Source organism: Thunnus albacares, chromosome 24 (assembly GCF_914725855.1).
Source record: "Thunnus albacares chromosome 24, fThuAlb1.1, whole genome shotgun sequence".
NCBI classification, from domain to species: domain Eukaryota; kingdom Metazoa; phylum Chordata; class Actinopteri; order Scombriformes; family Scombridae; genus Thunnus; species Thunnus albacares.
Window position 1 is genome coordinate 13,034,677 of NC_058129.1, and position 16,206 is coordinate 13,050,882.

Genomic DNA, 16,206 nt, shown 5'->3' on the forward strand with positions numbered 1-16,206 from the left:
CAGTCATATGAGGCTGGGATAAAAGGAACATGTGCTTAGACATAATATAACAGGACGGTGTCAGTGCTGACTGTCATGGTGGAAGGAAATGGAGAAGTATTCTGCTGCCACCATGTGTACCACAATAGCCATGCAGCCCATGAGTTTAAAAAACATGTATTTATTTTTAAGGACAAGTGCATATAAGAAGACCATTTAAGGTCACCAAAGTGATGAATTCTTAAATATTATATTTAATTTGTTAGTGAAGAGTTAAAATTCAATGATAAATCAGATATTTATATTAGAAAAAAATCATACATGAGTGTTTCAATTCAGTTAATATGTTGTTTGAGGATGTGAATGCACCATTCTTTGTTATTGTTATTCATCAATTGTAATTATTTTACAAGATATTAAAATTGTACAAAACCCTAATATATTTAACTATCTTATAGGGCAGAATATAACCATACATGAAGGAAGTCATGCAGCAGACTCTCACTGTAATCAGTTAAGATCAGCTTTTCATTGAGTATCCTCTTCCTGTTCCTGTGAACACATGTTGATACTATAACTTTGTCTTATGAGCTGAAGAAAAATACAGCAAGATAATTGACTGCAGACCAGTTATACCGGTCTTACTCGTCTGCATTCACATTTGATAATAATAATAATGTGTTTGATTTGTACTGCACTTTTCATTCACAGTGAATATCAAAGTGCTACAGCGTTCAAAAACGTATAACATGAAGAAAATAAGGGTTAATATGAAAAAGCCTTTATGAATAAAAAGGTTTTTATTCAATAAACATTGTTTATTAATTGATTGCAGTCAGTGAACAACCTCTGCTGGCTTCATCACATCATTAAGTTACAGTAATATTTCTTTTTTAGTTAATTAGATGTTCAATCAAATCAAATCTAGATTGCTCTTTTCATGAGCTATAGCTCCAACCACGCGCATGCGCAAATCATTTCGAAGACAGCACGTGTTCCTCGGCCATCTTCGTGGCTTCCCCCCTCGTTTCCTCGGCAACCTTCGGGACTTTCCGGCCCTCTGCGTGTCCACTCGTGTCCTGTCGATAGAGCTGCTTTTCGCTGTCGTCGTCTCCCTCGTCCTCCTCTCCGTGTTGTTGTTCTCGGTGACGCGACGGAGGTGTAGCCTGACGCGGTCTCTTACGTGTCGGTCTGAATAAAAGTGGAGCTCCGTAGACCCGGGAGTGACGAAGCGAGTCTGTGTTGGTAAGAGGATACGCATCCGATGTTTGCTAAACAGATAGATGGCTGCCCAGAGAAGTTATTTGTGCTTAATATCAGCACAAAGCCAACAAAGAGATCATGGCGGCGGTGTTGCAGAGGCTCACAAAATGAGTCAGTGTCTGCGGGGCTCGCAACACAACTGAGACATAGGTATTAATATGGGGGTGGGCTTGAATCTTTTTTCTTTTTTAATAATCAGTCTTGAACTAAGTTACAAAAGCAATTAGCCACGTACAGCTTAGTCACGTCAACACTGTGCTAAACTAAATTTGAGCCAATAAATCAGTGAAAGTGAGGTGTCCTACTTGCAAACAAAACTGGCATACAATGCATTGCAGACATTTCCCTCCATAGCAACTTAACCTTAATAAGAAAGTTACCTAATTCCGTATTCATTTGGGCTGCATTTGAAAATGAAAGAATAGCGCCAAACTGCGACACGAGTCGTGGTGCAAGAAAAAAGAAGAGTTGAAATAGAGTCATTATAAATGTTAAAACAAACGTCTGCTAACTGTGCTAGCACTCCTATTAGCTTGTTAGCATGCTAACAGAAGCAATGGATGTCCATACTACTCAAGCTAGCTACATGCTAACCGTTAGCTGTCGGCGTTCATGGGGAGCCCTTTTTAAAATGGAGCAGCATTTTTTAAATAGGCACATATGTGTTTATGTTGAACGTCGCCTCTGCTAAATGCTTTTAGACATATATTCATAATATTCCTGTTGCCTCAGTGAGGAAGCCCGTTAAAGATGTATAAATGAATTCATATTGTAGCATGTGAAGCTAAGCCACACCCTCCTCCAGGACATCAACAAGCACTTAAGATGTGAAAAAGGCGCTATTTCCATACGATGTCTCCTTATATGGTGTTCTCCACCATATATTACCTTTTTTCCCCACTGTTTGTGCTGGACAGTTCTTGTAGGCTCAATGATGAAACGTTTCTTGCATTTTGCAGATTTCTAAATGACCATGGAGGCTGGTGCAGAAACACAGCAAAGTGGTGAAACAGCTGTCTCTGAGTCTGAGGCCCAGCAGATCACCCTGGCCCAGGTACAGCAAATCCTCACTGACATTTTTACAGTATCGTTAACTGTTCACAGTTGTAAGTTTGCAAACAAGTGGTGTGTGTGATTATGGGTTGCAGGCGTCCATAGCAGCGGGCCAGGTGACGTCCAGCAGTCCCACAGTCACCCTGGTGCAGTTGCCCAACGGTCAGACAGTCCAAGTGCACGGGGTGATCCAAGCTGCCCAGCCCTCTGTCATCCAGTCTCCACAGGTCCAGACAGTACAGGTATGGAAAAACACACACTTTTGACACACAGTATCTAAACAGATCAGTCGGTATTTCGTTTCAAGTTTTATATCCCATTTGAAAAGTATTATTATTCCATTCTGTCTGTAGAGTTTAAGTTTTTCATTTAATTGTAGTACTTCCTAGTTTCATTATTATTACTACCTCACCCTTGTTCTATTTTTATTCCTCTATGTTGCATTTGTGGGTTGTGGAAAACACCAAGACACACTCTTTGTATGCTTGCAAATTTTGCTAATAAATAGATTCTGATTCATAAACATCCCTGTTTTCCCGCATTGTTGCACACATTGTAATCTCAAAATGCTGTCATAATATTTCATTAAGTATGTGACCTGAAGTCAGTGCATAAAGACTCTTGATTCATAACATATCATTTTGCAAAAATGTTGCAATAGTAGTTAACCAATCCTAATCAATGATTTTATGCATGTTTGATGTAACTGGATACTTTTGTTGTTGAGTCATCTGTCGATATTAAAGCACATCCATTTTTCTTAATTTCAGATTTCGACTGTCGCTGAGAGTGAGGACTCTCAGGAGTCCGTAGACAGCGTCACAGATTCTCAGAAGAGAAGAGAGATCCTGTCTAGACGACCTTCTTACAGGTCTGTTTGACATCTTAGCAGAGCGATAATAATGAGTTTTATACTTTTATTACCTGTGTGACTCATCATAGTCATAGACTTAGAACTCTTTCATTTCAGACAGATATATTTCCTTATAATTTTATTGTTTTGATCTTTTTTGTGTATCACATGTCTGTGTTTACCTGAAGCAATTCAAACCACAACAGAAATGGTGTTCCTTATTATCTCTTCCACTTACGAGAGTGTGGAGAGGACTGCTTAAAGCAGGCTTGTGAGTGGAAAGTCCCCCCTGGTTTGGAGTTTGAAGAAAAAAGGGATGCTCTGTGCTCAATCCTGTGACACAGTTTGCTGATGTTTCTCGGCGATTGTACCTTTCTGCAGGAAAATTCTGAACGACTTATCATCAGATGCTCCAGCAGTTCCTCGGATTGAGGAAGAGAAGTCAGAGGATGACTCTGCCCCCGCCATCACCACAGTCACCATGCCCACTCCCATCTATCAGACCAGCAGTGGCCAGTACAGTGAGTACTTGCTTAATATTAATATTCTGGCTGCGCGGACTAAATTAATTCATTGTCACTGCATAACTAAGCCTTGATTATCAAATGAGTTATAATATTTAGCTAATGTAATTCTATTATAATACATCAATGATTGAATCATTTTAAGCAACCACACCACTTTGATGGCATTGAGGTAAACCCTGATTGACAGTGTTTGCATTTATCTGTTGCCTGAAGACACTCTGACATAAATACACATCAAAGTCCTTGTTAGATAGGAAACATCACTGGATACATGTTGTTTGATGTGCAGAGAGCGACGCTACTGAGTTTGCTACTGATTTTCCGCATAAAGACAGCATAACAAAGATAGTAAAGGAGTTGCTGCAGTTCGCTGTATTTATGTTGTTGACTGTACACAATCTTAAATTTGTGTTTACTGCTCGCTACCTTGCACTGCAATTTCCAGGTCAATCACTGAAATTAATTTGGGACTAATTCAAACACATGATCATATCCCTCTGCAGTTGCCATTACCCAGGGAGGGGCCATCCAGCTGGCCAATAACGGCACAGATGGAGTTCAGGGCCTGCAGACACTGACCATGGCCAACGCCGCTGCAGCCCAGCCTGGTGCCACCATCCTGCAGTACGCCCAGACCAGTGATGGGCAGCAGATCCTAGTGCCCAGCAACCAAGTTGTTGTACAAGGTAGGAGAAGTGTAATGTTCTGCATAAGTATATCGATGGTAAATGCTGCACCACTTTATTAAAAACATAAATGAGGGCATGAACATTACTTGGGCTTTAAACGACATCAGTGGAAGTATGTTATGTGCAACTGACTGAAGGTTTCTGTATTTGTGTCTGTCAGCGGCCTCTGGAGATGTCCAGGCCTATCAGATCCGCACAGCACCAACCAGCACCATCACTCCTGGGGTCGTCATGGCGACCTCACCTGCACTGGGCACAGGAACAGGCACAGAGGAAGTCACACGCAAAAGGGAAGTGCGCCTTATGAAAAACAGGTATGTTGATAGTGAAGTTGACTTACAATTACCAGTTGATGCTGTTGTGCCCGGTGTTAACAGCTATCTGTCAGCTCCGCAAATCAAGTAGTTCCATCAGATGCTCTTGAAAGCATTTTTTTTTTCTTACTATCTACGTGTTCACTATCTGGAGATGAGGAAAAAGTTGGAGATGGTATCAGTGCATGTATGACGTTGGACCGTAGTTAAGGACATACACTTACCCGTGCTTCTTATGTCACACAGGGAGGCAGCCCGCGAGTGTCGCAGGAAGAAGAAGGAGTACGTCAAGTGTTTGGAGAACCGCGTGGCTGTGCTGGAGAACCAGAACAAAACCCTCATCGAGGAACTCAAAGCCCTCAAAGACTTGTACTGCCACAAATCCGAGTAGAAACATCACCAAACGCCTGCCAGTGGCTCAACAGGTGCCCGTCTGTCACCATGTACAGAGACTCCGCACAGAGCCATGCATCTGGATGCCACTTCTCCCTTTTCTACTCTTTTGCTTTCTTTTTAAAAACTGCTGAAAAATCTATAAAGTGACACACCAGGAAAAGAAAAAAAAAACAAAACAACAAAACTCCCAATTCAACGATTTGCAATCCTTATTCTTTTCCCATCAATCCATGAAAGGGGTGATGCGATGATAAGAACGGATGTGGAGGATTTTTTTCCTCCGAGGGGAGTTAATCAACCATACAGGGTCCTCGTGGTGAAGTGATAGGACAGACGATACGGCTGTTCGGGGTTTTTTTTTTTCGACGCCACCAAAGGGAAGCATTCCAGTCACTGGTGCCTGGACGAACTGGGCAACATCACCAGCACAGGAAACTGCTCGATTACCATCACTACTAATGCCGGAACTTTTTACAGTTTTACCTCCCTGAGACACTTGGATCATTTGGAGAGGTTACCTTTGTGTGCAACGTTTGTAATCGTAACTGCGCTCTTGCATTAACATCTGTTACTTAATAATGCTTTGAACTGTAGGTGGGCTGTGTCATGGACATTTTATCTTTGAGCTGTGTTTTGGTTTCTTATGTATTAGATTATCTGCTCGCATAATGCCATTGACTTTATATAAAAAACTTTAATTACTTTGCCTTGATACCACATGAACAAAAAATGCTAACCATTAAGTTTGGTTGTAAAATGTTTTTGTTTTTTTTTTTTTTTTTTTTTTTTTATGTTAAATGCAGCTTTAAAAATACACAGTGAAGAGAGATTGTAGAGCAAGGATAGCAGTGGATTTGGACACCATAGGAGTCAAAATCTAAAATTACTGTGTCTTTTTAGCTTTTTTTAAAAGTTTTACAGACACAGTAATTAATGTCAAGAAAAACATTTATGGTTAAAGAGTTCCTCAAGTGTTTACTGGGTCTCTGATGCATGTTCCCCATGTTTATTACTGTGATTTAATACATTTACTATTATCATCGTTTTCCAGTTCTTACTGACCTTCACCAAAACATCTCCAGATTTATAAAAGGACTGAAATTGAAATTCTGTCCACACTCATCCGAAAGTTGTTTCCTGCTACAAGAAGACACTGTTCACAGGAGTCTTTAGGCCCTCTTGTGGCAAGAACAGCTCAAATGAAATGAGTGGAAAGTGAAAGAAAAAAACAAAACAGATGTTGCAGTTTTGTTCCTACATGCATCAGACTAACTGACATAATGAGGTAAAAAGCGGTTAAACAAGTATCTGTGCTACAAGTGGTATTTTAAAATTTGTTTTTGTATCATGGATTTTTATTAAAATCCATTTTCAGTTTTTTTTTAATTCAATACAGATGCTGGTGATTTCCTGGATTCTTTTAAAGATGAAGACCAGAAATAATGAGCCCTACTTATAACTTGTTATGCAACGAAAGAAATACTTTGTCTGCCTTTTTTTAAACAAATTGTGGAGACAGATGAAATCATGGATTCCCTGATATGTTGGTCTGATACGCTGTCTTTGAACATGTATATCCCAATTTTTTTTTTTTTTGTTATTGGGAAAGTCTTGGGAAAACTCTTCTATGTAGTTTTGTTCCTGACTTTCAAGGCATCAGCAAAGTCTGTCTCCAAATTCTGTTTACATAATTGCAAAGTGGCATGTGCACTTTCCTTGCATATACAATCCTGCTACATTTCACATGATTTAACAGGAAGGTCTCACGCAGCGCTGACAGTCAAATGGTTTCACTTGAGAGTAACACTGCTAACTAGTAATTAATCAAAATGTCCATGAATGTTTTGTTGCTTATTATCAAGGCATGACCATGCATTTGATTGGATGTTTGTTAGTTGTGTGGAGCATCAAATTTCAAGTACAGTTTCAAGATTGCACCTATCAAATACCCTGCAAAAGGATTGTAAAGTGCGACCAAATCAAGGAGACAACGACTTCACAGTGAACAAAAGTGGATATTTTCATGATAATGGAATGCCATATTGTATTCTTTAGGTATTATGTATAGTCATGACATAGTATGCTTTTTTTATGTTGCTTTTCATTCATTTTCTATTCACGATTTCTAAATGTCAGCACCAACTTGTATAATACAGTACATTATGTTAGAGCTATTCAAATATTACATTTTTGGCAGCTGTTAATAAATGTGTTTCTGGTAATCTTTGATTTTTTTTTCATTCATTTTATTTGATTCTCATACAAAATCAGTTACTACAAACAAGAAATTAAAAGAAAACTGACAAGTTAGGACACTCAACCATCACAAATCCCTCCTGGGTGGCAGTTTCCAAGCTTTATATATATGGATGTCCCTTTGTTTCTCATAGTAAACCTCTTCAACTCTGAACTGCTGCTTCAACATGCCCAAAAAGTTAGTATCTCGCTCATAGCGGATCTTACAGGCCAACAGCACCACAGTGGTGTCTGAACTCAGGTGCTCCAAAGTCTGCAGCAGTGGCACAAAGGTGTCCTCCAGGTAAACAATATCTGCTCCCAGCACGAGATCAAATCCCCCAGTTGGGTACCGTTCAAGGCCTTCGCCCCAGGACAGCTCTGACACAACCGCTGATCCCTGGACATCTGTGGGAAGATTAGCCTTGATGTTGGCTGAGAGGAAGTCCAAGGCTGGCTGTCTGTCAGTGATGGTCACATTGGCACCTGGAGAAGTCAAGAATGTGACACTTTATAGGCCAATAATTATATTATGGGTGCATGTTTAATACCTTTAAAGGTCCAGTGTGTAAGATTTAGTGGCATCTGGCTGAATAGACTTGGTAGAAATGGAATATAATAGTCATAAGTATGTTTTAATTAGTGTACAATCACCAATGAAAATAAGACCACTCACAGTTGAGCTTATATAAAGGGACAGTCCGAGTTTTTACATGGTTAGTTTTGATACACTCACCCAGCAGAGCTGCTACAATGCCGACCAGTCCAGTGCCAGCTCCCAGTTCAATAGCCACCTTCCCCTTTAACTCCACCTGCCCCAGCTCCAGGTACATACACATGACAACAGCCTGGGAAACAGACAGAATTTGCATTAAATGCAAATACGTAGTAATATACAACGGGACAGTAGTAACGTTACCACTAATGTAGCACTCACCGCATCCCACACAACTGCTGCTACCCCAAGCTTTTTCCAGTCCTGCACAAGACGGATGTCGTGGTTGGCAAAATTAAACTGTGCTGATGAATTTTGCAGTTTGGAAAGCGCAGGTATCGCATTCTCTACATAAGGAACGAGAGCCATGCTGTTAAACACATTGAAATTACGCTATCTAGTCATATTTGCGTAGTTTCCGGTCCTTTCTTCTTCTTTGAGGTTTTACAGCATCATTACTGCTGCATTGCTGCCATCTTCTGGAGTTAATTATCTCACTCGGTGTCCATTTCCTCTATTAATTCGCTCCATCTTTTATGTTTTCACCAAAATATTAAACCAATTTTCTGCCTCATCACTGCTTTGTAGGTTTGTTTTCGGTAAACATTGTAGCGCGAGCAGAACAGCCCATTCAAACGTCCCCAGCCCACACTTCACACATCAATGAGGAATTTCAGCCAATCATGTTGCAGTTCGGCTAACAGCGACCAATGGGAGAGCTCGGTTTCATCGTGGGCGTGTCTTCAAAGGTTTTCTGAACGGCTGTGTTTTCTACATAATGGCGGGGGCGGAGCCTGCGCATGAAACTGTTAAATTAGCAATACATAGGAGCAATAGAGTTTCCGCTTCGTTTGTGTTCCTCTATTCAAAATCAATGCAGGAAGATAATCTCTTCTGGAAACGGGACAGAGTAAAGCTATTTTTGTAAAGCTATCTTACTTTTGGTTTGACATGCTTGCATTGTTGATTTCTGGTTGACATTGTGGGTGTATGTGATGTTCTGTTGTGTATGGCTTTGTATTTTGTGTAGTGTGTCCTGCGTGTTTTTTGCTTTATACTGTTTGTTATTGTGCTGTTATATGTTTTAATTGTAAGGGCCTGCAGATGAAAATTGGCCTGAAGCTAAATCTGGTACATTGCATCATTTATGTTAAAAATAATAGAAATATCTCCTCTCCTGGTGCATGGTGAAATAAGAGAGAAAAAATACAGATCTTTCCATTCTGTTGATCCAATTTAAAATACTGGATGCTGTGGTCCCTTTTAGAAAAGCAGCTAAAAACCCATCTGTTCAGACAGGCGTTTGGGTAGTATGTGGTATTTTATATTTTAATTTGACTACTATGCACTTTGTGACTGGTGTCTGTGAAAGGTGCTACATAAATAAACTTTGCTTGCTTGCTTGCTAAAATGAGAGCATGACCAAAAAAAACCCCCCTCAGACCTTTAATTTCAATCCTTGATTCAATCCCCTTTCAATTCTCCTAGCTAACTGTATATAAAGTAGTTGAAACTAGCTCCACTTCCAGCAGCTACAACAGTAACATGCTGCTCTAACACTGATGCTTCAGAATTAATAATCGAATGATGTCATATATAATAATATATCAGTCAGAGGGACCAAACTACTACTTTTACTGCTGTACTTTAACTACATCAAGCTGCCAATACTTATATACTTAATGCAGGACTTTTACTTGTAATAGAGTCTTTTTACATTGTTGTATTGGTACTTTTACTTAAGTAAAAGATCTGAATACTTCTTCCACCACTGCAACATTGTAAGTACATTATGAAGGGATATTCTAATGGCCAGTATGAACAGGAGGAATGATTATGGCAAGAAAAACATATTTCAATGTTCATTTGGGAGCCTGACTGTTAATTGTTAAAAATTATGAACTCGTCCTTTAACGCCACAACGGGACTTTTACTTTGAAATCCTCCCGCCGGAAGCCACAACTGGACTGAACTACTTCGGTCGATTTGACAACCAGGACGCGTCTCCTGCAAATGCGACGAGATGAACGCCAACGCTGGCTTTCTTTTAAAAATTCCAACACTGCTTCCTCTCCGCTTCCTTCGTTATCTCTAGAGATATCTCATTCAGCAGAATTGTATGTGTAATTCTGACTGAAAAGCCTTCAGTTGTGGCAGAGGCTTCAACTGCAGTGGAAATGGATTGATCCATGCTGTTGAAGAAGCCAAGAATGGATTGAGGTGCGGAAGCTAGCGTTAGCCGGCCGGCTAGCCATGGGGGGTGATAGAGAAGCCTGTGACTTTGTATTGTTAACCTCTAGGCTGTAAAATGAGTTGATATTAGTCATTCACCGTCCAAAACTATTCAGTCCACGCATGTAATTATTCCAAGTGCGACAGTGCTATGCTGCGCACACGCCCAGAGTATGTCAGCTGTCCTGCAGATACCCAGTTGGCTGTCATTGCAGAGATCCCCCTTCTGCTCTGATGCTAGGTTATTTCACTTTGCAGCCACACACACAGGATATACTGGTCTTTAATGTACTAAAGCTTTCTTTAGGAGAAATTAAGTGCAGGATTTACCTCTTCAATGCATTGTCAGACATGTTAAAATTAGCAACCTAGAGTCAAACAATCTATTTAGGCATTACATTTCTCACAATTACTGGTGCTGAAAGGATTTCACTTTGAGAAAGTTGCAGACACACGAGTGAGTGATTCCTCCTCAGTTGTATGGGAAACAGTGCTGGCTGTAGCAGGACTGTTGCAGGTCAGCTATGGGAGGCTCGGTGTCATGCTGCATCTCTCCCGGAGAGAGTCCCAAGGTCCACAGGAGAGAAGTGGAGCTGGAGGAGTGTCCCATCACCACTGCCGAGGACGTGAGTGAAGACACCGGGACCTACCTACAGCACATCAGTGACAGGGAGCTCCCAGATGGTGAGCGCTTGACTGGAAACTTCTGATTAAAGATAATTTTTAAGAATCTCAAGACAAAAATATTCTGTGTAGACACTTCTGAGTGTAGTGTTGTAAAATCCACTAATTTCACTTTCCCACTTGCATCTTCCAGAGCTGGCCCAAGAGGCCAATCCATCAGACCACCCCAGAGCCAGCACCCTCTTCCTCAACAAGTCTCAGACGGACGGTCAGTTAATTCTCTGTCCTCATTTAAGCTTTTTACTCTCCTCTTAATCTCCTAATCTCACTGATTTATGTTCTTCTTCTTCCCAATGCAGTGCGTGAAAAAAGGAAAAGCAACTACCTGAATCATGTAAGTCTGCCTGCGCTTGACACAATTTGGAAAGGAGTCTGAGTACTTTACCTTCATTTTAAAATCAACAGGAGTTTAACTGGCGTCTAGGGCTGGGTGATATAGACCAAATACCTCAAAATCGATATTGTAACAATATTGTAGGGATGACTTGGAATTGCTATCACTATACAGCCCTACTGGCATTTCCTCAGTTATGTGGGTGTTTTTTCAACCTTTTTGCTAACTAACCCTCCAAAACAATATCATCTCTACCAGATGTCCCCAGGTCTCCTGACAAAAAAATACAGTTCCTGCTCTACAATATTCATCGATGATAGCACAGTCAGTCAGCCCAACCTCAAGAGTACGATCAAATGGTAAGTGGCTTTCTGAATATCTGCAAAGTAATAATTTGACATGTTTGAATGTTTCCTTCAGCAGACAGTGGTCATGTGATGAGGGAAAGGTTAAGGCACTCTTTCAGTACTCTTGTTAATTATTTTAATTCAAACTTATGTGCTTACTGCTACAAGCTAAATAGCTCATCTGTGGTTAACCCTGTGTATTAATTAGGGGTGGGAATTGAGAACAGGTTCCAGTTGAGAACCGGTTCCAAAATGTCAGATCCATTGGAATCCATGCCTCCGAGTTTATCAATTCCTTTTATTGACGCCGGCATGTTTTTCTGACTTGCGTATTGCATAACAATGATGTCAAACTCATTTGTCTACGCTGGTGGAAACTTGCAACAAGAGAGAGTCATGTTGGAGAGGAAGAAGCGGTCCAAAGTGTCATTTCATGAAGAAAGATGACAACAGTTCTAGTTGTAATGTCTGTAAAATGATCATTTCAAGTAAGGTGGAAATACCAGCTGAAATGCCTTTTATACACAACATGGGCTTATATTCCAGGAATTCCATGTATTTGACTCTCTAAGCACAAGTACTACTGCTTCCCAACCGAGCAGCACGTCTGTTACCGAGGGTAAATATCCAATGTTATAGTAACAGGCAGGCTCAGCAGATTTTTTTGTTTGACTAAGAAAACCTAAACAAAAACATGCTGTACAAAGTTGATAACCAGTTCTAAATCAAACAGCGGTTAAACAGTGGAGCTTATGCACACCTGAGTCACATGCATGCCCTTTTCTACTCTGTTTCTACACTGTGTTCAGACTCAGAGATCATAAAACAGTTGGGTTGACGCTGCTTTTTTTTTCCACACGTAAAATGTATCAGGACTCAGTAAGGGAATATATAAAGAATCGGACCAATAAGAAGATTTGATAATGGCATTGGTATCAATTAAATCTTATCAGTTCCCATCCCTAGTATTAATAAAGCACATATTTCAGTTTTTCAGACAAAATATCGATTCCCTTCAATATCAGTCGCGCCAGACGTGATCTGCATGCCTGTCGGTAAAACTATAGATGTAGAAAGCCGTGATATACAAATGCTAACACAACATAGCACCTCTTGTTTGGAACAAAAGTGGTTCACTATTTGTCTGTGTCGATTTCTTTCTGTTCCAGCGTCGCATTGGCCATATACTATCACATAAAAAACAGGTAGGAAAAGTTTGAATTTGTGTTATAGACTTAGACTCCTGAGCTTTTGCTGATGCCCTGTAGTTAGGTAGTTAGTTATGAATCAGTACTGTGGGTTTATCAACCCCTGGTGACCAGTAGTCAGTCAGTTAGTTGGGAAACACACCATTTTATTAACTTTTAATGGCATTATAGTAAGTTTTGTTGGTGGCCAGTAGTTGGGTAGTTAGTCATTTAATTAGTTAGGAAACACATCAATTAATGAATACCTTGGGATTGTATTAACTTTTAATGGCATCATAGCAACCTTTTTGTTTGGGGTCAGTTAGTTGGTCAGTAAGTCAGTCAGTTAGATAGATGGGTTTATCTATCTATTGGCATCATAATAACTTTTTGCTGGTGATTAGTAGTTAGTAGATTAGGATGTTAGTTAGTATCATATCAATGTGTTGCTTGTAGCCAGCAGGAGGTTAGGTAGTTAGTTAATCAGTTAATTAAAAGTAACAACTTTTTGCTGTTAACCAGTAGTTAGTCAGTCATTCAGTTAGTAAGGTTGTACAAATCCCTCAGGATCTTACCACCTTTATTGTCATCACAGCAACTTTTTGCAGATGGTCTGTTGTGAATGTGTCAGTCAGTCAGTCAGTCAGTCAGCTAGTTCATCAGAACATCAATCCAACAAACCTTTTATGAAGAGGTAGTTCATTTAACCCAAGACAGGAGTTGTTTGGGTGACATGTCCTGCTTGTAGTGTCTAATTCCATGTAGGTTCAGGCTGAAGTAGAAATGAATGGTTGAGTAATTGGTATTGATCTCTAATACTACTAATACTATCAACCCCCCACAGATAGACAGTGGTCCTTTTGTGCTATGGGACTGTAAAAATCACATGCAGGTCACATAACATGAGCTTGTCCTTGTTTGTCTCTTGCAGAGATTCAAATCGCTCCCTGGATATATTTGATGAGAAGAAGCATCCTCTGTCGGTGAGTTGAGTTTTTCATTTACACGAAGCAAAGATTTTCACTGTAGGCTCTGTCTTGATTCCTGACTGACCGATGAGGACACTCTCTCTAACAGCGAGAGAAAGTTCCAGATGACTACTCTGTGGTGGACCCAGAGCACAAGCTCATCTACCGCTTCATACGAACACTCTTCAGCTCTGCACAGCTCACTGCTGAGTGCGCCATCGTTACTCTGGTAAGTTTACAACACCAGATTAACTTTACAGCACTCTGATAAATGACTTTAAGACATATTCAGACCCTTTTTTATCTCTATTATTGTTGTTTGTGCATATTGCCAATGAACAAATGGTTATGTTAGGTGTACCTGGAAAGGTTGCTGACATATGCGGAGATGGACATCTGTCCGTGTAACTGGAAGCGTATCGTTCTTGGTGCCATCCTGCTGGCCTCAAAGGTCTGGGATGACCAGGCTGTGTGGAATGTCGACTACTGCCAGATCCTTAAAGATATCACAGTAGAGGACATGTGAGTGTTAATTTTTATCCATTAAAGTACTGGTAATTGAGCTTAAAGTCATTTGGTTTACATGTCGAAGCCCAATGTTCTAATTTTGATAATTTTCTGATAACGGATTTGTTTTTACATAAAAAACTTAAATCCTCTCTGACCGACTGTCCACTTTGTTCCATGTGCTGCAGGAATGAGATGGAACGTCACTTCCTGGAACTGCTCCAGTTCAACATCAACGTCCCAGCCAGCGTCTACGCAAAGTATTACTTTGACTTGCGCTCACTGGCCGACGACAACAACCTCAGCTTCCCCTTGGAGCCACTCAGCAACAAGCGGGCCCAAAAACTGGAGGTGAGTAGATCCAAGGCTGCAAGTAAAAGTGTCCAGATGTTTTCTGTCTTCTTAAACGGCACTGGCGCCTTTCTTTGTTTTGTTTTTTGGGTAGTAAAAGTGTTGTGTTGATATTGTCTGTAGGCCATCTCCAGGCTGTGCGAGGACAAGTACAAGGACCTGAGCAAGTCAGCTATGAGGAGGTCTGTCAGCGCAGACAACCTGGTCGGCATCAAGAACTCCCAGGCTGTGCTGTCTTAAGTCTGCGACAGCCATCTTCAATTTGATGAGGAGGAGGAGCGACGGCTTAGGTTCAAGCTACAAGCTACAAGATGTGACACCACACGTCGAGAGACATTTCCAAAGTAGATTATGTTAATACTTAAAAGTTTCATCACAAAATGTTGATTATGGACTTTCGGGGAAGTACAAAAGACATTGTTTACCATACAATATCTCTAAAATATAATGAATTCAGTCTTTATGTGTTCTTTAAAAAGAACTTAAGCTATCTGCCTTTAAAGCATGGTCATTTGATGAAATATTTTGCAGACTGTCACATTTTTTCTAAATGGTGGATGTCTAACTTTGGAAGGAATCAATTCAGCATGAAAATGCTTCCTGAAGCCACACAAATTGAGGACCTCATCTTCTTTTTTTTTTTTTTCCTTTTTTTACATCAGCCGGTATTTTGGGGAGTCCATTTCTCTGGCTTCGGCCCTCTTTTTTCCACCAGCTGTACCCCCCCTCTCCTTTATTCAGATGATGACAAACTGTCTTGAACTACCCTGTGGTGTAGTTCTGCACATGGACAAAGAGTAGACTTTGTTTTGCTTACTATGTAGGCCCTTATAGCTGTGAAATGTATGAGACTTTATTTAATTCAAATAAATTTCAGTCGCTGTTTAAAGTTGAGGCTGCTTAGGTGGGAAAACGTGTCTTGGTGATTTTTGTTTGTGGGATCTGTGAGGTCTTCTTGTGGAATGAAGATGTTTGAAAAAGGAGGGAAAAAATATCCATGACAGCTTAAACAATCAATTATGGTTTTACAATGATATGAAATGCATCTATGAGGTCCTTTCTTTTGCCTCAGCAGAGTCCCCTTGTTTTTTCAAAGTGATACATCACATGTTTAGGTTAACATTATTCCAATTAGTTGAATTTTACAGCTAGAAGTTTTATCACTGGAAATGATAGCCTAGACGCTGTTTGTTTTTTAACAAATGAATGAGTTCATGACCTAATGAGTAACCAGAAAATGCCATTAGTAGCCCTTTTGGGTAATTGATTGACTCCATATTGGCTTTATTGGAAATGCACAAGTGGATTTCAGTCAGGAGAGAGTCATGTGGAAAAAGAGGAGTGATTAAATCAATTTATTTGACATTGTGTGCACAATAGGGATAGTTAAAGAAATATGTGAGGATAATTAGACCCCATCGTGATGTCATCACTTTTAAAAGGGTAGTCATGCCATGAGCTGTACAGGGATATCCCCTGATGGAGTCAAGACACTTGTGGTGGTGAAGGAATGAAGGGGTATAGAGCAGTGGTTGAAGATCTGGACAGAACTTCTGATGAGCTCAGTTGAGG

At 40.3% G+C, this 16,206-nt stretch overlaps 3 protein-coding genes across 5 annotated transcripts; 2 read left to right on the plus strand and 1 right to left on the minus strand.

Moving 5' to 3' along the window:
• The first annotated feature begins 879 nt into the window (after positions 1-879).
• LOC122976474 (cyclic AMP-responsive element-binding protein 1) lies at positions 880-7,296 on the plus strand. 2 transcript variants are annotated; one of them, XM_044344976.1, is made up of 8 exons: positions 880-1,392; positions 2,202-2,296; positions 2,391-2,537; positions 3,066-3,166; positions 3,530-3,669; positions 4,179-4,361; positions 4,525-4,678; positions 4,925-7,296. In XM_044344976.1, exons 2-8 carry the CDS (start codon positions 2,210-2,212, stop codon positions 5,067-5,069), a joined length of 957 nt encoding a protein of 318 aa, XP_044200911.1. In that variant the 5' UTR covers positions 880-1,392; positions 2,202-2,209; the 3' UTR covers positions 5,070-7,296. The 2 variants fall into 2 exon arrangements, with proteins under 2 accessions (XP_044200911.1, XP_044200910.1); XM_044344975.1 differs by having other exon boundaries at positions 884-1,224.
• mettl21a (methyltransferase 21A, HSPA lysine) lies at positions 5,984-8,686 on the minus strand. The gene is made up of 3 exons (XM_044344977.1): positions 8,247-8,686; positions 8,046-8,157; positions 5,984-7,795 (listed from the first exon to the last, which is right to left on the minus strand). Exons 1-3 carry the CDS (start codon positions 8,391-8,393, stop codon positions 7,398-7,400), a joined length of 657 nt encoding a protein of 218 aa, XP_044200912.1. The 5' UTR covers positions 8,394-8,686; the 3' UTR covers positions 5,984-7,397.
• A 1,296-nt stretch (positions 8,687-9,982) lies between these two features.
• Positions 9,983-15,157, plus strand: LOC122976675 (cyclin-Y-like protein 1). 2 transcript variants are annotated; one of them, XM_044345292.1, is made up of 11 exons: positions 9,983-10,244; positions 10,733-10,940; positions 11,074-11,148; positions 11,240-11,274; positions 11,533-11,633; positions 12,791-12,826; positions 13,740-13,791; positions 13,886-14,005; positions 14,132-14,298; positions 14,472-14,634; positions 14,758-15,157. In XM_044345292.1, the coding sequence occupies exons 2-11, from the start codon at positions 10,781-10,783 to the stop codon at positions 14,872-14,874; spliced, it is 1,026 nt and encodes a 341-aa protein (XP_044201227.1). In that variant the 5' UTR covers positions 9,983-10,244; positions 10,733-10,780; the 3' UTR covers positions 14,875-15,157. The 2 variants fall into 2 exon arrangements, with proteins under 2 accessions (XP_044201227.1, XP_044201226.1); XM_044345291.1 differs by having other exon boundaries at positions 9,983-10,940.
• Positions 15,158-16,206: the final 1,049 nt, after the last annotated feature.

Bases quoted from the DNA above. Each gene is read 5' to 3' on its own strand.
- LOC122976474 (XM_044344976.1), top strand. From the start codon at position 2,210: ATGACCATGGAGGCTGGTGCAGAAACACAGCAAAGTGGTGAAACAGCT. The intron at 2,538-3,065 runs GTATGGAAAAAC...TCTTAATTTCAG, and splicing joins CACAGGTCCAGACAGTACAG to ATTTCGACTGTCGCTGAGAG. The intron at 4,362-4,524 runs GTAGGAGAAGTG...TGTGTCTGTCAG, and splicing joins CAACCAAGTTGTTGTACAAG to CGGCCTCTGGAGATGTCCAG.
- mettl21a (XM_044344977.1), bottom strand. From the start codon at position 8,393: ATGGCTCTCGTTCCTTATGTAGAGAATGCGATACCTGCGCTTTCCAAA. The intron at 8,158-8,246 runs GTGAGTGCTACA...TCTGTTTCCCAG, and splicing joins CAGCAGTTGTGTGGGATGCG to GCTGTTGTCATGTGTATGTA. The intron at 7,796-8,045 runs GTGAGTGTATCA...TGACTTCTCCAG, and splicing joins CATTGTAGCAGCTCTGCTGG to GTGCCAATGTGACCATCACT.
- LOC122976675 (XM_044345291.1), top strand. From the start codon at position 10,781: ATGGGAGGCTCGGTGTCATGCTGCATCTCTCCCGGAGAGAGTCCCAAG. The intron at 13,792-13,885 runs GTGAGTTGAGTT...TCTCTCTAACAG, and splicing joins AGAAGAAGCATCCTCTGTCG to CGAGAGAAAGTTCCAGATGA. The intron at 14,006-14,131 runs GTAAGTTTACAA...TGGTTATGTTAG, and splicing joins AGTGCGCCATCGTTACTCTG to GTGTACCTGGAAAGGTTGCT.